Source organism: Labeo rohita, chromosome 21 (assembly GCF_022985175.1).
Source record: "Labeo rohita strain BAU-BD-2019 chromosome 21, IGBB_LRoh.1.0, whole genome shotgun sequence".
NCBI lineage: Eukaryota > Metazoa > Chordata > Actinopteri > Cypriniformes > Cyprinidae > Labeo > Labeo rohita.
Window position 1 is genome coordinate 5,021,585 of NC_066889.1, and position 24,092 is coordinate 5,045,676.

The 24,092-nt window shown below is 35.5% G+C and overlaps 1 protein-coding gene across 1 annotated transcript; it reads right to left on the bottom strand.

The window, feature by feature from the left end:
• Positions 1-1,990: 1,990 nt before the first annotated feature.
• Positions 1,991-22,662, bottom strand: rnf145b (ring finger protein 145b). Its single transcript, XM_051092705.1, is given in 12 exon segments — positions 1,991-2,873; positions 2,875-3,018; positions 5,105-5,461; positions 5,597-5,744; positions 7,367-7,549; positions 7,644-7,784; positions 9,997-10,172; positions 10,628-10,863; positions 13,071-13,162; positions 13,332-13,440; positions 20,481-20,698; positions 22,489-22,662. Coding segments are annotated over 11 exon segments (2,052 nt in total). The 5' UTR covers positions 20,665-20,698; positions 22,489-22,662; the 3' UTR covers positions 1,991-2,591.
• Between the last annotated feature and the right edge of the window lie 1,430 nt (positions 22,663-24,092).

The following is a 24,092-nucleotide window of genomic DNA, read 5'->3' on the forward strand; positions in this document are numbered from 1 at the left end:
ATCTCAAATCTTTCCAAAATAAAACAAAAAAAAATTCTGAGATTCAATCCTAAACATCACTCACTGAAAGAAACATGCCAGTTTTACCGTGGACAAACGCAAGATGGCCTTAATGGAACATCTGCTGAATATTAATTTAAAAAAGAAATGTATTGAATTGATTGTCTAGCCTCTAAATGTTCATTAAAACCAGAAAACAGGTTTAGTCTATATAGTCTGCAATATGCTTTAGAAAATGCTCGCTTCCAGGAATCAAGCCAACCGCCAAACTGACAACTTAACGTTTTCCGCAGTGATGGTTTAACGTTATTTCTGACACATGGTAGGGAGTGACAAAAAAAAATTATATATATATATATATATATATATATATATATATATATATATATGAAAAAAGCCACCCAGCTTCGGACATCCCTTTAAAACTGGGGTAAATAACAAGAGACTCGATGTGATAAAACAGATGAACTGGCTCAATGGCACTTTAAATAACATTCCCAGTTTGACTTTAAAACTGGCTCATTTTTGGTAAATAACAAGAGACTCGATGTGATAAAACAGATGAACTGGCTCAATGGCACTTTAAATAACATTCCTCAGTTTGACTTTGCAGGGGTTTGGATCTACAGTGGCTCATTTTTGGATGCGCTTCTGAAACATATTTATATATACACACACACACACTTCTACAAAATAGCATAGCATAAGAATCACAAATCATCCATTACCTCCACAGATTTTCAGTCAAATGGACGCATACTGAAAACTATTCTGCCCTACAAAGGTGAAACATTGTATCTACACCAGCGCTTAAATTGAGAAACAAATAAATGTTTCTTGATTGAACTGTTACACTCCAGCTTTTCAGAATCTGAGCACATTAAACACATCTGTCACAGTACAGACCACAATATTTAAGACTCGATTTTAGTAGCTCAATTTTAACACTAACTAAAATGTGTAGTTACTATGTTTGTCCCTGTAGGGCAGTATTCTGAAATGTCTTTTGACCAGCAATAATGTGAACAGATCATATGAAATGCATCTGCGAGATGAGAGACATGCGACCATCTTAAAGAGACAGCTCATTCTAAAAATTAAAATTGTGTCATCATTTACTCATGCCACTTTAAATTCACACACCATTCATTTATGGAACACAAAAGGAGAAGTTTAGTGGATTATAAAAAAAACATTGTTTCCGTGGCGGAAACAAAAAAAACAATTGCTAAATGTAAACTCAGAATTCAGAGAATAAAATCTTTGGAATGTCAAATTGCAATTGCAAAAAAAAAAAAAAAAAACTGCAAGAAAAATTACTTTTAAGTTGCAGAAAACTCAAATCAACAGAAAAAGTCAGTTGCAGAATTGCAATTGCAAGATATAAACAATTCTAAGGGAAAAAAAAAAAAAAAAATCAATTGTGAGATAAAAAGTATAATTTTGAGATAAACAGTCACACAGTCATAAAAAAAAAAAGTGAAATTTAAACTCAGAATTCACACAAAAAAGTAAATTGCAGTTTTAGGAGGAAAAAAAAAAAAAAAAAAAAAAAAAAAAAAAAAAAAGTCAAAATTGCAAGAAAAAGACAATTACCTTTTTTTTAATTTGTGGAAAAAACTGCAAGATGTAAATTAGAGAAAATAATTAGAGAAAATTACTCAAAAAGACTCAAAAATTAGAGTAAAAAAAGCCATAACTACAGAATGTTAACTTACAATTGCAAGATTTAAACTCACAATTCTGATTAAAAAAACAAAAAAATTAATTGTGAGATGTAAACTTATTTTAAGTCTCCCATTTACCTTTTTTTTAATGGCAAAAAAGAAAATAAAAAATGCGAGATGTAAACTCAATTCAGAGAAAAGTCAGAATTGCGAGAATAAGTTAAGTTATTAAGTTAAGTTATAAAGCAATTAGCATTAAAAAAAAAAATCTGAGATGTAAACTAAAAATTCAGAGAAAAAAGTCAGAATTGTGAGAAAGCTGCAATTAGCTTTTTTTTCTTTTTTTTTTTTTAGGTGGCGAAAAAAAAAAATTGCGAGAAGTAAACTCTTTACCTTTTTTATTCTGTGCCAAAAAAAGATGTAAACTCATTAAAAAAAAAAAAAAAGTGGTGGAACAAAATTAGCAAGATGTAAACTCAAGTATTAGAGAAAAATGTCTTAACTGCGGAATCTTAACTTGCAATTTCAAAAAAAAAAAAAACCAACCAAAAACAACTGTCAGATGTCATCTCAGAATTGCGAGTTCATATTTTGCCGTTTTTTTTTTTCCCTTACGAAACCGTCTGAATTGTCAGATTAAATGTTGCAATTATCTATTTTGAATTTTTTATTTTTATTCTGTGGCAGAAACAAGCTTCTGTATAACTGCCCTCTTTTCATTATTTGTAAAAGAGCAGCTGGAACAAATGTCTAAATATCTCCTTTGGGTTCCACAAAAATGGTTTGGAACATTGAGAGTGTGAGTAAATGATGACAAAACTTTTAGTTTAGGGTGAACATCCCTTTAACCGTCTTCTAACGTAGTCCTCAACATTGGCATATGAAGTGTTTGTGGCAACATCTATCAGGCTGATAAGACTTTGCTCATGAAGAGGAATGGACATCTGACGTGCTGCACGAACCATCACCATCCAAATCACCAGGTGGGTCGGCGCTGCTCTCTGCCGTTACGTCACATTCTTTGGGCTGGATTTTCAAGCTCCCCGATAGCAAGTCCGTTTCAAGCTCTGGCTCGGCTGAGGTTTTCACGGGAGGAGTGTTTTTTGCTTCTGTGTCTTCCTCGGTGTCCAACTCAACCTGTGGTTCACCCTGCTCCTGTTCGGCCTCTGCTGGGTTCTGATTGGCTGGTGGAGTGCCTTGGGGGGGTGGCACCTGGAGAGCTTGTTGGCTGTAATTGGCTTTTGAGCTGGCCGTGGCACAGAGGACACGTTTCTTGCACGTACAGCCACTTTTTCAAGCAGGTGGCATGGAAAAAGTGGCTGCATGGTGTGATGACGGCAGACTTCATATCCTGGAATTGAAGGATGGAAGTAAGAAACTGTTAAATACTAGGCAGCCAAGATAAGAAATAAATTTATGACATTGACAAACGAGGAAATGGTTTTAAGTGCCCCTATTATACCACTTTGAATACTGCTTTTCATGCAGTATGTAAATATAAACGATCTGGAAAGTTGTAAAGCCAAATGTACACGATAAACTAGATTAAAAAAAAAAAAAAAAGTCTGTCAAGACAAACTTTAATTTTGCTTGAGAAAGCCGGACCAGAAAGTTTGAAAAAGTTTTAAGCTTGATGGTTTTCAGTTTGAAATAGTTTGAAGTTTAAAGAACTTTTAAAAGGTTAAAGTTTAAATGCAGTCTTTCAGATAGATAGATAAAGAAATATTTAACAGGTTGTTAACATGTTTCTTGCATGATTAGCATGTTGCTAGCATGATTAGCAGGTCACTAGCATTTTTATAGCATGATTAAGTTGCTAACATGTTTTTTAACATGACTAACAAGTTGCTAGCATGTTTCTTGCATGCTTAGCAAGTTGCTAGCATGTTTTTTTAACATGATTATCAAGTTGCTAACATGTTTCTAACATGATTAACAAGTTGCTAGCATGTTTTTAGTATGATTAGCAAGTTGCTAGCATGTTTCTAACATGATTAGCAGGTCGCTAGCATGTTTCTAGCATGATTAGCAGGGCGCTAACATGTTTCTAACAAGATTATCAAGTTGCTACCATGTTTCTAGCATACTAAAGGTGCTAGCATGTTTCTAACCTGATTAAATTGCTAGCATGATTCTAGCATGATTAGCAAGTCGCTAGCATGTTTCTAATATGATTATCAAGTTGCTAACATGTTTCTAGCATCAAGTTGCTAGCATGTTTCTAGCATGATTATCAAGTTTCTAACATGTTTTTAACATACTTAAGTTGCTAGCATGTTGCTAGCATGTTTCTAACATGATTAAATTGTTAACATGTTTCTAACATGACTAGCAAGTTGCTAGCATGTTTCTTGCATGCTTAAGTTGCTAGCATGTTTTTAGCATGATTATCAAGGCGCTAACATGTTTCTAGCATGATTAGCAGGTCGCTAGCATGTTTCTAACATGATTAGCAAGTCGCTAACATGTTTCTAACATGATTACCAAGTTGCTAACATGTTTCTTGCATGCTTAACAAGTTGCTAACATGTTTTTTAACACGATTATCAAGGCGCTAGCATGTTTCTAGCATGATTACCAGGTCGCTAGCATGTTTCTACCATAATTAGCAGGTTGTTAGCATGTTTCTAATATGATTACCAAGTTGCTAGCATGTTTCTAATATGATTATCAAGTTGCTAGCATGTTTCTAGCATCATCAAGTTGTTAGCATGTTTCTAACATCATTATCAAGTTGCTAGCATGTTTCAAACATGATTAGCAAGTTACTAGCATGGTTCTTATATGATTAACATGCTAATAGCATGTTGCTAGCATGATTAGCAAGTTTTTAGCATGTTTCCAGCATGATTAGCATTTTACTATCATGTTGCTAGCATGATTTGAAAGGTATTAGCATGTCGATAGCATTTTTCTTGCTTAACATGTTACTAGCATGGTTCTAACACGTTTAACATGCTAATAGCATGTTCCTAGCATGATTAGCATGTTATTAACATGATTCTAACATGATGATTGGCTCTCTCAAGCCAAACTAATAAAGTTGAACTGAACGAGTCGATAGTAATACAGTAATAATAGATGGTTATATTTTCTATCGATCGTTCAAAATATGAAAATATGGTAACGGGGGCATCACTTCTGACGCGCACTGTGTATGCGGTAGACCAATCACAACAGACTGGGCCGTCTGACAAATCAGAGTAGAGCAGGCTCACGGAAATGAAGGGTTTAGAGAGACTGAATCTTTGAACCGCTTCAAATGAATCATTTGAGAATCGCTGGAAAATGAGGTGACGTTAAATGCATATTTTGAGAAAACGAAAGTGTTTGACTTTTCATCCATGTAAACCTATTGTAGGTGTCTCCTAAAACAATATTAGAAGTTAAAAATGACATATTAAGGGGGAACTTTAACATCTGAAACACCCCCTTACCTGAAAGCAGATAGAACAGATGTCATTATGTTGCTGGAGTTGTAATGCGGAAGCAGTGGGCATGCTTTGGATCTTGTGAACTGCATCTCTGCGCAACAGAAAGCTCTGCCAGCCCAGCTGGGCCCTTAGCCACACGTTATAGTAGGAGTGGACCAGGATGATGGTGGAGCCCATTACAGTCCATTCTCCAAACAGGGTCTCTGAAACCCCGTAGGCCACCACACAGACGGCCACCAGGAACTCCAGGAGCCGGTAGGTCCCGTTTACACAATAGATGACTTCATCCATGTTCTCAACAGGAGCCTTACGAAACTCCTCCACCATGAAGAGGATGTAGATCAGAAGGGTGCCAAGAACCTGCAAGAGTGTAATCCATTATGTTATATATTATATTCTATTATATTCATTTAAATTTATATGCATTTGTAAATGTGTCTATGTGCTGTGATAGTGGCTGTTCATTTGTGTTTACTGCGTGTGAGGTCTGTGTACCTGTAGTGATGTGAGGATGCTGGAGGAGATGATTATGAGCAACCAGAAGTCCATGCGGAAGAACTGGCAGATCATGTAAGCCATGTAAGCAGGGAAGACCAGCAAGAAAAGACACAGACTCACTGCTCGGAAGTGCTTCCACAGACTCCTGCAAGAACCGAAGACAAGAAATGCTCAACATACAAGTCATCAGAAACACATATCACCCAACCAGTACTCTGAGAGCACTCTAACAATGTTACTTCCTCATTAAAAGGCTAATGAAAACTAGCACATTTTTGTTTTGGCATGAATAACATGTATACTTCAATTTTAAAATGTGTTTTTTGTTTTTATTTTTTTTCCGAAAAAATAAAAATTTGTAGCACAGGCTCTGGGATGCTACGATGCTGATGCTACGATGCTGATGTTCTTGAACGATTCATTCATTTTGAACAAATCTTTAATGTGACTCAGGAAGAATGAGTCGTCTCGGGGAGTGATTCGTTCAGTCACGCATGTGCAACATCCTATTAGGTTCTGTACTGGAATTAGTTCACCTGTTTCGAGTCTTCGGGTTTTTTTGAGTTGTTCGTTCATCTTATGGGCTGTCACGTGATGAACGAACGACTCGAACCCGATGACTCGAGAGATGAACTAATCAATTCTTTTTACGGCTCACACTGCATTGGTTGAGCTTATGGGGCTGTCATGTTATGAACGAACGAACGACTCAAAGGTGAGGTGAACTAGTCATAGACTAAAGACCCAGGTAAACAATGAATTTATCTTTTCTGTTTCTTATAGCATTATAGTTTTGTCTTTTTTTTGTAGTGTGATCAATGTTTGTGTAAGCAGTAGATGTGTTAGGGAAGTAACACATAACATTTTAATTATATTTTGCTAAAATGAACAAAATTACTTGAAAAAAAGATTCATTCGTTTTGCCGAACGAGACTCAAAGGTCAGAGTCGGTAAAACGATCCGAACTTCCCATCACAACTACGGATCATGTGTAAGTTGATCGTCTGTGTACTCCGGGCAAAAAAGTAAGAGTATGGTGAAAAACTCCATCTTATTTTCTCCTACAACTTCAGAATTGTCCAACATCATTGTACCTTTTTGTTTGTAAACTGCGTTTGACTTCTCCTTGAAGTCCACAATGCAATATTACTGCGATATTTATAAAAAAAAAATTAAAAAAAAGAGAAAAAGAAAAAAAGAAATGTTTTAAAGTTATTCTAAGTAATGCACTTTAAGAGTTCAAAATTAATAACTCCAACCCATTTTCTTAACTAAGGAAACTTCAGGAAAAAAAAAGTCAGAATTGACTTGCATCTAAACTTTATAGGGGTCTCAACTTTCTTTTACATTCACACTGGTGTTTTAGGAAGCCAAACAAATTAGAATTAATAATAATAATAATAATAATAATAATAATAATAATAATAATAATAAGTTTATATTATTGTTATTCCTATGACAGTAATAGCCATATATTGTAAAACAACTGCACTGTAAAATAAATGAGAATTAATATTTCATATAATGTTTCATATATTATTTTTGCTTTACAGTATAATAATATCAAGACAGTTTTGCTACCATTATACCACGATATTGATAATACCTTTACAATGTCAAAAATTTCCACACTAAAATATTTTTTTAAAAATAAAAATTGCTGTAAACAATTTACATGTGCTGTTTTACATTAGCCTTATCTGAAGGTAGCAGGAAAGCTGTATTCTAATCAGGCGTGAAGTATACAAGACATTTTGAGGTTCTTACTTGTCTCTGGAGGCCCCCAGTGCAAGAACTATGGGGTCAGCGATCTCCAGCATGGACTGAAGGATGGAAGCCACCACGACGAAGAGGATGATGCTGAGGAGGAAAGCTCTGTGAATGACCTGCAGCTCAATGAGCCCAGTCTGAACAGCCAAGATCAGCAGAGTGATACCCTCCGTCATGCCTCTGAAAATCAGATGAGAAATATGCTCTTATCTATATACAAGCTGCTTCCTTACAAACGGAGTACTGTAAGCATATTTGATTGGACGCTTCTTACCTGTGCATGGCATTGTCATTCATGAAAGCTCGGTAACCTTGTAGGTAGAACTTGCAAAGGGTGAGGACGCCCAGCGCCACGAAAGACACTGTGAAGACCAGCCCCAGCAGAGAGTAAGGAGTACTACAGCACTCAGCAATACTGTAGAGAACACACACAACCATCCCATCAACAAAACATTTACATCCTGTAAGTTACATTGTTAAACGGTGATTTAGATTTCTACTGCCCTATTTTCCGCTGTTCCAAATCCTTGTTGCAATGCATTCTGGTTTATATCTAGACTAGGGATGTCAATTTACGTGCGAACGCCACTCAAAAAACCAGCCGGAATGAAAATGTTTTATAGTCAAACTAAAAGGCTAAAAAGTAGTAGAACTGTAAAATAAACCAATTATGATTATTTTTGATTATGATTACATATGATTATGAAGTTTGTGATTATGATTATTTGATAAATTGAATCAAGTGTGCCATAGTTACGTTTGGGATCATTCTACTTTAAAGGGGTCATCGGATGACCATTTTCCACAAGCTGATATGATTCTTTAGGGTCTTAATGAGAAGTCTATAACATACCTTGGTTAAAATTTATCAGTGGTAGTGTAAAAAACACCTATTTTACTTTGTCAAAATCAGCCGTTTAGTGCGCGCCATTCTATTGCATATTCCTTTAAATGCTAATGAGCTCTGCTCACCCCGCCCCTCTCTTCTGTGGGGCCACAAAAACTTGGGCCACAAAACTCGCTAACTAGCACATTAAGAAACCCTTATACTCACTTCTGCTGTAGGTGAAGCTGCACCACGAATGACTCGTGCGAACATAGACGCATTTATGTAGGTGGCTGGGCGCATTTCCTTCTAAAAGGAAAGTAACGTTAATCCTCTGCATCTTCAGCAGCTCAGATTTCGGGAGTAAATGACTGCTGTGGTCATTACTACATCCAACAACAGAACACCTCAATCGCAGACATTCTTGTCTTCCCCTCCATCTGAGTTGAAACAATGGCGGTCTGAGCCGAACTGTTCACGGCTCAATCAGGGCGGGTCTAAGGTAAGACGGTCACGTCAATCAACTATCTGGGAGCGGCCTTTGTCGGTGTGACGTCACACTGACAATAAGCAGAGAATGGCTTGATTTGAAAAAGGGGATATTTCTTAAGATTACAAAAACACCACTGGGAGGATTTTTATCATAATAGGGTGTTTCTGTACACACACTATCAACACAAATTTATGTTCAAACCACATGTAAAAGTGAGTTTTGCATCTGATGACCCCTTTAAATGGAGGTTATTGTTGGCCATTTCATATCCTGTTGCTGAGACCGCTGAATGAATTTTTAAATGGTGCTTGTTGTTTTGTATTTTAAAACACAATCACAATGTTTGCAATTAACATTATCACCATTTACAATAAAACAATCCCAAACGTAACTAAGGCACATAGGGCTGTACCAGTAAGCATGACTAAGGACATAATTAAAATAGTCCACGTGACATCAGTGGTTCAAATGTAATTTTATAAAGATATGGGAATACATTTTGTGTGCAAAGAAAACAAAATAACTTTATTCAACAATTTTGTCTCTTTCCTGTAAGTCTTCAACGTGCATTCACAAGAGAACCATGACGCATGTTTGTGGTGCTGCTGACTGCATTGTTTTCTTTGCGTACAAAAAGTATTCTCAAAGTTTTATAAAATTACGGTTGAACCACTCACATGGACTGTTTTAACAATGTTCTACCTGGCCTTGAATGTAGTAATTGTGTTGTTGTCTATTAGGGATGCAACAATACAGTTAGTCCACGGTTCAATACGTACCTCGCTGGGTCGTGGCCACTAATGAATAAGTTGGAGTAGCTAATAAATATTGATTTTTACTTTTTATACCTATTTTTCAGCATGTCACTCCATAGTAAGAGTATTTCACACAGGCTGGTATTCAGTTTCGCTTTCCCCGACAGTGCAACATCCAAAAGTCTTGCTTGTGCAGAAGATATAATTCACTTTTCTGACCATTTGCAAAAGGTGTCAGTTGCACTGGAATACTGGAAGAACACATTTTATTTGTATTTTTGTAGTCTATAGTTAATATTTTTTAAGACGTTTGGATCATATCAAAAATGTAATTTGTACTTTGCCAATTACTTGCACAAGAGATCACTAAGCGCTCGGTTCTCTTTTCCTCGTGTGTCTGCTGCATGTTTTGTGCATTAGCAGCACACACCCTAAAACTGTGCACCTTGCATACTCGATCATCGGAAAGTTTGCACTCATCAATTAATCGTTAGACGTTAACCTTAGTGCTGATTAAATACAGTAGCTGGACTATATGGTGCAGAAGACAGACCTGGTGAGGAACAGGAAGAGCAGCCTCTCTCGAGAGGGCGGTTGGTCCCGTGTGCTGAAGTAGGTGTAGATCTGCAGTGCAAACAGCACCAGCCAGAAGCACATAAAGAGAACAGGCAGAACCAGCTGATTCCACAGAGACATGCCCAGAGCCAGCAAACCATACACCTCCACCACCTACAAGACAACACAAGAAACAGGGGAAAGTTACTCAGGGTTCAAAAACTGGCTGGTATGATGAATATGTAAACAATTTACATTTCAAAAACATCTTATTTTATTTCACATTATTCACAAACCAAGAAAGTTTGATATTCAGAAACTATATCTGTCTATATTTAAATATATATTTCTATATTAAAAACCAACCCCAAACTTTTTAAGAGTAGGGGGATATGTTTTTCTAAAATATTTTAACAAATTTGCTTAAAAAAAAAAAAAAAAAAAAGTAATAATAAAAAAATAAATATATAATAATATAATATCTATCTATCTATCTATCTATCTATCTATCTATCTATCTATCTATCTATCTCACATGTACAAAAGTAATTTCACATTAAAAAATGTGCATGATCACATGACCAAAATATTGAGGTTTGCCGGTTTAAGTGACACATCGAAACCCGTACCTGCACCAGCTCTCTGTAGGCAGTTTTGGCTAGATTGTAGGGCACCAGCAGGTTGGAGGCGATGAAATAGAGCACCTCCAGACCGGTGAAGATCATAGCGAAGCGGTTGATGAAGACGATGGTCTCCAGGGGCACAAGACACAGTCTAGCCACAAGGGGGAGCAGGTGTGCTGAAAACAGCCAGATCTGTTTGGTCTGCATGACGCAGGAACACAGCGTACACACCACGACCTGACCTGAGGGAGAGGATAGTCTTACTGAACAAACACCAACTTACAGATGCACTGAACAGAAAGAAAAATCACACTAACACACCTCCATGTTTCCTTTATAAAGGTCCTTTGAACATTCCCATTGGGAGTGCTCACAATGTGATCGGCTTTGCCGTGTTGACAGGGTAAATAAAAGACGTCAGCTCATTTTGACTCGAATCAAACAAAAAGGGTTAAACTACTTAAGGTATGTGTTTACTCTCTTTTCACTGTCAGAAAGGATGAAACTTTTGTATTTAGATATAGAAAGATTATTACAGTAGTAAATGTTATTAAAATAAATGTAATTTCAAATAAATAAGGTGAATAACCGTTCTGTTCTATTCTGTTGCATCACAAATTGTCTGTTATCACAACGCTTAAATTAAATAATTTATGAATAACATTTCTCACAATGTTGGTGGTACCAAAGGAAACATAATACTTCCGTACAGACTGTGACATGTCACTTGACAATTTCTTTACGACTGAAAAAAAACTGACAGACATGAGCATTTTGGATGACAAGGGGGAGTGTAAACTATCTGCAAATTTTTGTTCTGGGAGTGAACTTCTCCTTAATCAAAATTCTAATAGTTGCTTTATCTTAGATCTTCATGCTCAGCAAAGAACACAGATTTTGCCTATGAATATTTTCTATTCAAATGGTTTAATTTAAAGTAAAATTTTTTTCTTCTTTTTTTTTTTTTTTTACAGAGACTCCACTTGCAAAAAATATATTATTAATAATAATAAAATAATTCTTTAAAAGAATTCTATTCTAAAGATTTCATACTCATTTTCATAGTTTTTCCAGGATATCTGTACACTGTGATTGCTGTAAATTCTGAAACCAGTTACATATGTCACAACTAATGCAATATTACAGAAGTACAAGTTCTTGTGACGTCTATTACTTCCTAAAAGTATTAAAGGAGAAGTCCACTTTCAAAACAAAGATTCACATATAATGTACTCACCCCCTTATCATCCAAGATGTTCATGTCTGTCTTTCTTCAGTCGTAAAGAAACTGTTTTTTGAGGAATCATTTCAGCATTTTTCTACATATAATGGACTGACATGGTGCCCCGAAAACTTCCAAAATGCAGTTTAAATGCAGCTTCAAATGATCCCAAATGCGGTTGTAAACGATCCCAGCCGAGAAAGAAGGGTCTTATCTATAAGACGTAATTAATATACTTTTCAATGTCAAACGCTCGTCTTTTCTTACTCTGCCTGGACTGTTTTTTTCCGGTTCATGACAGTTACGGTATGTCAAAAAACTCCCATCTCATGTTCTCCCTTAACTTCAAAATCGTCCTATATCACTGTTTTACCTTTTTTTATTAAGGGTGTTTGATCTTCTTTGCCTGTTCACTTTGCGAAGTCTGGGTCGGTACTTCTGCAGTGATGTAGCATGATTTTGAAATGATTTTTGAAGTTGAGGGAGAAAATACGATAATACGAGATTTCTGACATACCCTAACTATCCTGAGGCAGAATACACAGAGTTTAATGAGAACAAGGCAAGACGAGCATTTGAGAATAAAAAGTATATAAATTGTATTATTTTTATGAAAATAACCAATCGTTTTGCTAGATAAGACTCTCCTTCCTCAGCTGGGACCATTTACATCGGAGCTCCATACCAGTCCATTATATGAAGAAAAATGCTGAAATGTTTTTCTCAAAAAACACATGACATGGCATCTTGGATGACAAGGGGTTGAGTACATTATATGTTTTTGGAATTTTTGTTTTGGAAGTAGACTTCTTTAATAACATTCCTTGATACAGAATCAAACATTGATAAAAGTTAATTAGGTGAGAGTGTCTTGGGCTTACTTTCTTTTTGATAAAGTTTTACTCTTTAAAATCAATTTTTCAGTTTTTCATGGAAAGAACTGGCTGCATGCCGCTGCATTTCTAAATGCCTCATTAGTAAAACTGGAAGAATTTTACAGGGCCTCTATTCATTAGCAAATTGAGCACACTGAGATCTGGTTACTTCTCTTTCAGATACTATGTTATAGTTCAGCAGTCAGGTCCCTTTTCCAGCATGGGTGGGAACCGAAGTTCAGTAACACAACACCAGTTGCGAGTAACTCATCCCTCATAATGCTGCAGAACCAAATGCAGCAGTAAGGAGAACAAAATCGTGTTGTTTTGGAGTTGACGATGCAGGACGTACCAATGAGTGCTGTGGTAAAGCGATTCATGGACAGTGGCTCCAGGTAGAGGGGTCCCTCGTAACCCGAGTCCAGCTCTCCACGTACGTAATCCCTGCAGGAACACCAGTCATTGAGCACCGTTTGACAAGTACTAAAAAGTTGTATTAAGGTCAAAATGTGCACTTATTTTAATGGGTTAGAAGTGACACTGCATCTAAATGTAATGTGAATGTGTCATTGTGTTTTTAAACAGTCAAACATGGGGTGCTGTGGGTACAGACCTGGAGAGCTGGTGTCCAGCGAAGAGCAGAAGAGCTGTGAGCACATAGAGGTAGAGCTGCACCAGATGTTGCCGGGGTAAAGTCAACAATACCAGACTGAGGATGTAGCCTAAAGAAAAGGGAGTCTCAATTACTGACTGCAATGATACACATTGCATTAAATAAAATATCAAATCACATGTTTTTGTCGTCTTACTTCAAATAGAACAAACTTTTCACAAAAGTAAAATTAGTTTGGTTTTAAATCATACACAAGTGTCAGTAACAAACAACTGCGCCCACAAAAGGAAAATGTTTTTTAAAAACATGCCAAGAAAGAAATGTACCCTTTGTACTCATGTTGATTTCATAGTTTTATTGAATTATTTGTGTTGTGTCAAGGTTCAATTTTAAAAAATACAATGGAGTGCAAAGTTAGACAACGACCTATAATTTCCTAAATTTCAAGGTCACTGCTTAGTCCTATGTGAAGATATTCTGACAGGACTCAAAGGGCAGTTTTAGCATATGTCATATTTGTATTCTGAAGCACAGTATAAAAAAAAAAAACTTAAATGAGATATTTGAAAAAGAACTCAGATCAAAATTAAAGGCTTACTCCACCCCAAAATGAAAATTTTATCACTTACGCCCTGTTCCAAACCCCTAAAAGCTTCATTCGTCTTCGGAACACAATTTAAGATATTTTGGATGAAAACCAGGAGGCTTGTGACTGTCCCATTGACTGCCAGGTAAATACCACTGTCAAGACCCAGAAAAGTATAAAAGACATCATCAAAATAATCCATCTGCCATCAGTGGTTCAATCTGAATTTTATGAAGCAACGAGAATACTTTTTGTGCGCCAAGAAAAAAAAAAAAGATTTTATTCAACAATTCGTCTCCTCCACATCAGCGTAGCGCCATTTTGGAGAGTATCCGCTGGACGCAAACTGTGTACACTTTTCATTCAAATCAAAGCTTACGCTTTTACTGAACCACTGATGGCAGATGGACTATTTTGACAATGTCTTTCATACTTTTCTGGGTCTTGACAGTGCTATTTACCTGGCAGTCAATGGGACAGTCAAAAGCCTCCCGGTTTTCATCCAAAATATCTTAAATTGTGTTACAAAGATGAACAAAGCTTTTACCGGTTTGGAACAACATGGGGGTAAGTGATCAATGACAAAAATTTTATTTTGGGGTAGAGTAACCCTTTAAAGAACACTTAGGCTGGCCGCACACTAGAAGATATCAAACGTGTTTGATGTTGATGCTCCATCTTGATCGGGAGCAGTTAAATAATCGTAATGACACCACACAATGGAGGCTTTTTGGACAAAAAAAACAAAAACAAAACAAACAACAACAACAACAACAAAAAATTGCTTGCGAGAAGCCTTGAACCAAGCCACACCCCCCGAAACGGCTTTAAAACCCACCTTAAAATCCTCTAGTGTGTGGTGAGCTTTACAGATACCTCCAAGTTACTGGTTTAAATCTGACACCTGGTGCTAATTTCCTTAATTACATGACAAACCCTATTTAACTGGCAACATTCCTCCAATTTTCACTGAGGATGCAAGATGGCAGGCCGCTCTAAGGTGACTGAAACCCTGCGACAGGAGGTTGTCCAGACGAAGACAAAAGGCATGACCCTTTCAGCCACTGCAAGCAAAGTTGGTAAATTCTGTGATTTCTTGAATATTGCAGGTTTTACAGAGAGACTAATTTATTCAAGTCCCCCAAAATGGCTGGTCGTCCACATAAGACAAACGCGCGAGAAGACAAGATAATGCAGAGACTCTCAATGGGGAATCGGTTCAACACCGCAGCTGGAATTGCTTGCCAGTTCAGTGCTAAACAGGGAAAGGATCTGTCTCGGCATGTTTAAAGGGGTCGTGAACTGACAAATCAAAATTCCCTTGATCTTTTGACACAGTCCTTGCATTGCCTTCCTTGATGTTGACGTTGCATTTACAATGCAAAATGCGTAAAGCATTTTGAAGCTATAAAATAATAAAATAATGAAATGGCCAGGCCAAAGTTCTGATCTAAACCTAACTGAAAATCTCTGGGAACAAAGTTATGGCTAAGAGACCCACTGCAGCTACCAAACTATGGAAAAGAGTAGAAGAAGAATGGACAAAGATCACACCAGCACACTGTGAGAAACTAGTGATGTGCTGCAACCGCAGATGTGCAGAAGTCATTTAAAGCAAGGGCCTCTGCACTTCCTGCTAATTTCTGACACCTGCAACCCGCCAAAATTTTAGCTGTGATAATCTTTCGTGCTACAATGGTTACGGTTCTTTAATTTTGATCACTGTTTTCCACAAAATAAAGCTTTTTTTCAAATGCCTTGGATATTTTGTCAACAGTGATATACCCACAGCTAATATTTCTTCAAATTTTGAATGATAAAGATGAACAATATTTCAGAAAAAAAGTATTAATAGATTGTTCTTTTATTTTGATCTCTATTGTATTTTTGTTAAAAATTGCACAGCTGCACAGACACTATTTTTTCTTCACTACTTGTAGCGCCTGTTTCAACACTGAGGTACAAATAACAACAAGCAAGTACTTAGTTTAAAAAGTAATAATACTGAGTATGAGTACTGAGTACTGATTTTGAAACATTGTTCTTATACACAACAACACAAGACTAGCTCTGAGTTATGAGATATTTTTATCAAATTAACTTGCTAACTCTGGTGATTCTGAAAAAAAAAATGTGTGAAAAAGCAGGATGCAGCTCTAGGTTTACTGACAGTGCTTACTGAAAAATCTGAAGGACTGCATTTCAAAAAAGGAAAAGGTATTGATTTCATTTAATCCTATGGGATTAAACAGCATTGCGTTGAAATCACAACAAAAAGCCTATAACTAGAAGCCAGCTAGGTCAATGACATTAGTGGAGAGAACTTTATTGCAGTAGAACAGTGTCATCAACCCTGCCCGTTTAACTGTGTCAGCACTATCTGTAAGCCACACTAAACCTAAAAGACTGCTCAGGCCGTCAGGAAGCTACGTCAAAAACCCTGACAATTTATCTCCTAGGCTGGCCTGCACTGCACTTTTCCACTGGATAGCTCTCTTCTGCAAATATCTTGAGCTGAATGAGAAGGACTGGGAAAGATTCTGATTTCCGCCATAAGTAAAATCTCATTTGTCTCTGGCTTGCAAACAATTGTCCTTGTTGTGGTTGTTTATGCAGAGAAAATCCAGCATATTCAAATAGAAGGAAATCTAATACACTGCCCTGAACAGCTGGGAAAGCATCTAGCTTGCAAGTGATCATCCACGAAACATGTTGTTTAAATCATTCCGGAAAGAGTTAGACATTAGTTTATAGGGGTGGGTGGGTGTGTGTTGGAAGCACAGTGCAGCTGTTCTCTTCAAAACTGACTACTGAACAACGATTATGCTTATGAAAGAGTTTACTCAGCTATCCAAATGCTACAATTAAAGATTTTAAAAATCTAATTCTATAATTAAATTACATAAATAAAAACAGTTCATTTTAAAATATTGTTATATTATGTATCCTTTGATAAACACTCCTCACACTGTAGACGTCACAACAGGCTTGAAAGATAAAATGCATGCCAATATTTGCCAAAGCATGAATGAATGTCACTGATCTGATGTGCGTTTAGTGGTTTAGTTTGTCGTCATTTAATGTTACATCTTGTGTCTAATCTATGTGGCATAAACCAGCAACACTGAAACCTGCTCGGTTGGATCAAGTGTCCAACACAGGGCACGCAAAGAGGTGTGGTAGAGATGTGCACAACTATTTAAGCCATATATATTGTATCTAGAACTGTAGTGCTGTTCATAGTGTTCAGCTAAAGGTCGCCGAGTCGCTATACGCCGACGGTATAAAGTAGGTGTTCTGTGTTAAACTGTATCGGGTGGAGGAAGTGTGGCATCATGTCACTGGTCTGCAATGTTAAAATGAATGATGCATAGTTGCTTTAATGCTGCAAATCACTGTCAGTGTCAACAACCTTTAATGAAGAACAATAAACTAACACAAAAGCGGCTTTTGACTTAAGCTCACAAAATTTATTGCATGCCTGTTTATTTCCAAGCAGCTAAGAAAATAGGTGTCTGTGATATTTATTTTTAATTAGAGAATTCTTTCAAAAAAAAAAAAAAAAAACTTGCATCCTTGTCACTGGGTTTGTAGCAGCCATTTCAGGTTTGTACACTCAGAAATAGTTAGGGTGCTGGATAAATGGAGTAGTCAAAATAGCATTTGCAATGCAAAGCTAGCAGGCACCTGCATAAAATCAGACACCAAAATATACTATTAAACGATCACTGAAAGATTTATTAATTTCACATAGACTAATAAATAATCAACCCAGTCCTACAAATGATTAAACAAAAAAATAAATAAATACAAAAAATAAATGCATAATTCTGCTATAGTTTGTGGCCCAATAATTTGAATAAAGCAATGCCAAAGCCAGATAACAATGGAAAATGATCTGATATAGTTTTGGAAATCACAACCATAAGTTTAGTATTGTAGTGTAAGAAAATATTTAATATACTTATATAATGTTATTTATTTTACAGTGCAAGTGCAATATTACCATTTCTGCCCTAGAAATATTATTATTATTATACAGTCGGATAAAAGTAAATTACGTTATTGTCACATTTCATGTCCTTAGGGCTGTAGCAAATTTTTCTCTGTGGGATCCAAAATGGTACTGAATACCAAATTTTTCATGTTATTAGGGCTGGGAACAGAGACAATTAAATTCAAATTCAACTCAAGCTTGTGATTTGATTCAACACAATACAATATAGATTAATTCGCATATATAGGCATACAAGTATAGCACATGTACATTTTTTAAGAAAAAAAAAGATTAAATTATTCAAACCTACATTAAATATTTAACAACAGGTAAAGTAAAAAATCTAATGAATATGTAACAGTGTATGTATTTTGCAAAATGCACCTTTCTAGAGTTTGTTTTTGTTAATGGACATTGAAGGTTTTACATGAGAAAACGAAATGTTGCGTAACATACTGCTCACAAGCTGTTTTACTGACGACTTTTCATGGTTGAAATACTGATTGCGCGATTACAAGAAACCTGATACATTTCAGTAAGTTGTACCATTTTTCTCAGCATCCCTTCTGAGGTTTATTGTTTATTCATGTTCATTTCATGTAGTAACTTGTAGCAGTATTAGTAGTTATTTTTATAGCCAAGTCAGCATCTAATTTTCATGACAAAAAATGAACTGGAATAATACAAGAGTTACATAAGGACCAACAAAAAATAAATAAAAATAGGATTGCTGAGAATCACTTGTACTGAGGCACTACAGAGATCTGCTCAGTATATTGCTGATCTTAAACCATATTCTGTGTCAAGATCTCTCCGCTCTTGTAACAAATTGCTTCTTTCTGTTCCCCGGTCCCGTTTAAAGACAAAGGGTGACCGAGCTTTTGCAAATGCAGCACCTAAGCAGTGGAATGCACTTCCAGTTGCCATGAGACCCTCTCCCACGTTGGACACTTTTAAATCTAGATTGAAGACTAATTTATTTTCTTTAGCCTACGGTGTGGCCTGAGAATATTGGGGGTATATTGTTTGTTTTTTATTGTCTGGGGGTATATTGTTTATGGTTTATTGTGCATGCTTGTATTTCTATTTTATGAGTTTTATTTATTTGTTGGAACTTTTATATTATTTATGTTTTATATGTTGTACAGCACTTGTACATTGCTTGTTGTTTTAAAATGTGCTTTATAAATATATTATTATAAATATAAATATAAACATAAATTATATATATATATATATATATATATATATATATATATATATATATATATATATATATTTATATTTATTATTATTTTTTTTAAATTTCTAAATAAAATTACCAGAATTTAAAAGCTGAGACTTTTTAAAGAAGGGATGCACACTACAGATAATGTTTTATTATGTTTTGTTCATCAACTAAAAAGAGCACAGACTGATTTCAGGAATTGAAAAACAGGTATCGGTTCATTAAAATGAGAATCGATTAAAATGTTTCACCCGAGCCCTACAAGGTATTGTGTCAACTTCAAGCGTCACCACAAAACTATCCACCATTTCATGATGAAGGCTGAGAGAAACCCATAATCATAAGAAACCTATAAAATAAGAGTGATCAAATGCTTTCCCTATCATTTGTATATCCACATCTTTTCTGTTTCCATGTTCTCTTTGACACAAACAAATCAGGCAACGCAAGCCTTAATTACAGCTTGCAGTCCTATGGTTTAATTATGGCTTTAATGACTAACAATCGAGACTGTTCCCATCATAAAAATCTTCCCAACTCCTGACTCTGCGTTTCCACTGGCCCATTACAAGAGGACTCCAGCCAGAGTGCAAACACAAGCACTTTGCTTTTCTTCAACAGAGATCACAGACAACTAAGAAAACAAGCACACATACAAAAGACTTCACTGCGTGTGGAAACATTTTCGTGACCACCACAAATAAAAAAAACTAGCCATGACGATATACTTTAATATTGCGCATTTTACATGTGGAAAAGAAAATACAAGTGTGACTTGCCCAAACAAAACTCGGTGTTGCAGCTATGCTATTACGGCTGGTATCTTACTGGTCCAAGTAAAAAAAAATCCACCCTCAATTCTGGATAAGACTTATCTGTCCTTAACTTTGTTGCCCATTTTATCACTCACCAGGTAAAAAGCCTGACCAGTTAGGGTGCGTTTAAATTTTCTGTGAAAATGACTAAAATGCTGTATTATGCATGCCAGACCTCATCAGCAGCTGGCAGTCACATTGCAAAGAAACTTTTGCACATATTTGTGTTTCTGTAGTTTACACAGACAACAAAGGTATGTTTTCAAAAACATGCACTTTAAAACTTGTTTTCAGGCCCCAAAACACAGCTGTAGTGTTAATGAACAGCCAAAAGTAGTTGTCACGTAAACGCCACCTTTGAATAGTAACACGTTATCATTCCTGTTTTTCCCCCATACTTAAAGCCCAAGGTTAAGAAAACCAAGACCTCAATGAGTTCTTTCAAAGAGCATTTCCAGTTCAAAATCATTCAGTGCTTGTTGTATAGACACAGAATAAAATTGCTTGTTGTGTTTGTACCTACCGACATAATGCAGGTACAGGGCAATATATTTGTACTGGAAGAGAGGGTTATTGTTGAGGCTGCTCCTCTGGATCTTCTGGAAGAAGGAGCTGACGTCCCAGCGGTACAGCACCTCCAGCAGCATGATGCTGGGGATCCGCAGACCCACGTTCAGAACCGCCTCCACACGGGCCTTCATCGCCATGGCCAGCAGGGCACCGAACAGGCCTCAACCTCGACTGAGAGTGAAACATGATTTCTTTGACAAAATATTAATAATATGAATATATATATATATATACACACACAAATAGATATATACATGTACACACTACCAACCAAAAGTTTTTGAAAAGTAAAATTTGTAATGTTTTTTTTTTTTAAAAATCTCTTCTGCTCACCAGGCCTGCATTTATTTGATCCAAAAAACAGCAAAATACCATGAATTATTTTTATTATTTATTTTGCTTTCTATTTGAACACATTTTAAAATGTAATTTGTTTCTGTGATCAAAACTAAATTTTCAGCATCACTACTCCAGTCTTCAGTGACAAATGCTTCAGCAATCATTTTAATATGCTGATTTGCAGTTCAAAAAACATTTTTAATTATTTTCATCATCAATACTTAAAACAGTTGAATACATTTTTCAGGATTCTTTGATGAATAAAAATATCCAAAAATCAGCATTTACCTGAATTAAAAGGATTTTGTAACATTATACACTACACTATATATATATATATATATATATATATATATATATATATATATACACATACACACACACACACACACACATATATATATACACATACACACACACACACACACATATATATATACACATACACACACACACACACACACACATATACATACATATATACATATATGTTGGTAAAGACATTTATAATGTCACAAAAGATTTCTGTTTCAGATAAATGCTATACTCATGATCCTTCAGATTTCTGAAGGATCATGTGACTGGAGTAATGATGCTAAAAATTCTGCTTTGAAATCACAGGAATAAATTACATTTTAAAATATATTCAAATAGAAGACAGTCATTTAAAATTTAGCTGTTTTTTGCTGTACTTTGGATCAATTGAAACATTAAAAAAAAACGTTTGACTGGTCCTGTACATGTACACACAAACTAGTGATGCACCGAATATTCAGCCAAATATTTCAACAACAAATTAATATATCATTAAAATGTTTATATAAATACTACCTTACATATTTGTATATACAACTCACATAATCAACACTCAAATAATAACTAATACATTGTTTTATGTAAAAATTGAAGAGATCATCATTCACAAACATTAGTATTCTTGTATTATTATTTGATATTACCTCCAATCAAAATCATAACACAGCTTCAAAACCATAATAATACTTTAAATCTTTAGGAAACCATGGGAATACCAAGGTACTTGGAAGTGGAAGAACGACACACCTAACGTTACTTCTCTTATTACCACCGGATGGAAAAACCACTACTCTTACGTAACCATACAGCTTTAGTCAACAATATTGTCCAATAATTGTGTTGTGACGAGAATTTAGTGTGCTACTTCTCATATTTAAACTCACGTGGATTAGTTATTGTCATGCCTGTCGTGTTAAACGTGTTTGAACTCTAGTAAACCCGACACATCAACAGTCACATTTAAAGAAACAGGACGTTTGTGAAACACAGAAGAGATAAACCTTATAAATACATAAATATTACATTGATAAGACGACAGAATACAGATATAAACGTGAATTTGAACAATAATGATTGACTTTGAATAGCTGTGGAGTTTGTGCTGACTAAAAGATATCATCCTAATGCTAACATTTGGGTAAACTTTATATTTAACCGCTTCAGATGTCTCAAAACACCAGCGAATAATGTTTTTGAAGTAAATTTGCTAAATATGTAGAGTTAAAATATGCTAACAGTAGCATTACAGAACCGCGTCCGTTATTCCCTCACAAACGATTCGAGAATTCTAATAAAATTAGACTTACATGTTGGATAATCACTTCACACTGTTAGATTTCGTCTTAGGCTGCGTCTCCGGGTGAATATAAACCATTTTTAGCTCAGACGTCTCGACGTTTTCCGTTTGTTTTGGTCAAATCAAAAGCAGAAGAGACGGAGCATCTAAATTCACTTACTCCATCAGGCAGCCATTACGCACGTCTTTTGAGGGTGCACTGCGCATGCGCGATTTTGAATACCGGCGATTAGTCGCTAGGTGGCGCTTGCCTCACAGAAAATTCTACTATGGCGAAGGCTGTTATAATGGATAGTTTTGTTGACAATACAGTAGCAGCGAGACAAGAAATTCCTAAGAAGAGAGTTAAACAAGTTCGAGGACCAAAGTCTTTTGCGAGGGCTTCAAGGTGAATGCAAGGTACAGTTACACCTTTAGTGAATCGACTAGGTCATGAATATTAATTAATCATGTTGACGTTCTACGTAATCTTCCTGGAGCGTACTGACGTAATTTAAATTCATGAGCCAAATATTCGCACATTTGCTTAGTGAATTCGCACCTTGCTAAGTAAATAGTGCTCTCTTACGTGTTTCACACTCTGCTTTATATTTAATCCAGGATCATTACATATAATCAGACATCGCATATATGCATCTGTTAAATATGTTGTGAATATACACTACTAGTCAAAAGTTTTTTGGACAGTAAGATTTTTAATGTTTTTTCAAGTCTCTTCTGCTCACCAAGCCTGCATTTTTTATGATCCAAAATACAACTAAAGCAGTAATATTGTGAAATATTTTACTATTTATAATAACTGCTTTCTGTGTAAATATATTTTAAAATACAATTTATTTGCGCGATCAAAGCTACATTTTCAGCATCATTACCCCAATCGTTAGTGTCACATGAACCTTCAGAAATTATTCTAATATGCTGATTTGCTGTTCAAGAAACATTTATTTATTAATATTATTGTTATTTTTTTATCAATATTTAAAACCGTTTTAAAACCTTTTTTTTTCAGGATTCTTTAATGAATAGAAAGATCCAAAGATCAGCATTTATTTTCAAATAAAAAGCTTTTGTAACATTATATACGATACCATTTAAAAGCTTGGAGTCAAAGAAATGATAGAAATTAATACTTTTAATTAGCAAGGATTAAACTGATCAAAAGTGATGATACAGACATTTATAATATTAAAAAATATTTCTATTTCAGATAAATGCTGTTCCTCTGAACTTTCTATTCATCAAAGAAAACCTGAAAACAATTCTTCCCAGCTATTTTCAACATAATAATAATAATAAATGTTTTTTGAGCAGCAAATCAGAATATTAGAATGGTTTCTGAAGGATCGTGTGAATGCAGTAATGATGCTAAAATTCAGCTTTGAAATCACAAAAATAAATTATACTTTAAAATATATTCAAATAGAAAACAGTTATTTTGAATAGTAAAAATATTTCACATTTTTACTGTTCTTGCTCAGCTTTAAATCAAATAAATGCAGGCTTGGTGAGCAGAAGAGACTTCTTTAAAAACATTAAAAAAACATACTGTTCAAAAACGTTTGACTGGTAGTGTATATAGGAAGAATATATGTGACCATGAACCACAAAACCAGT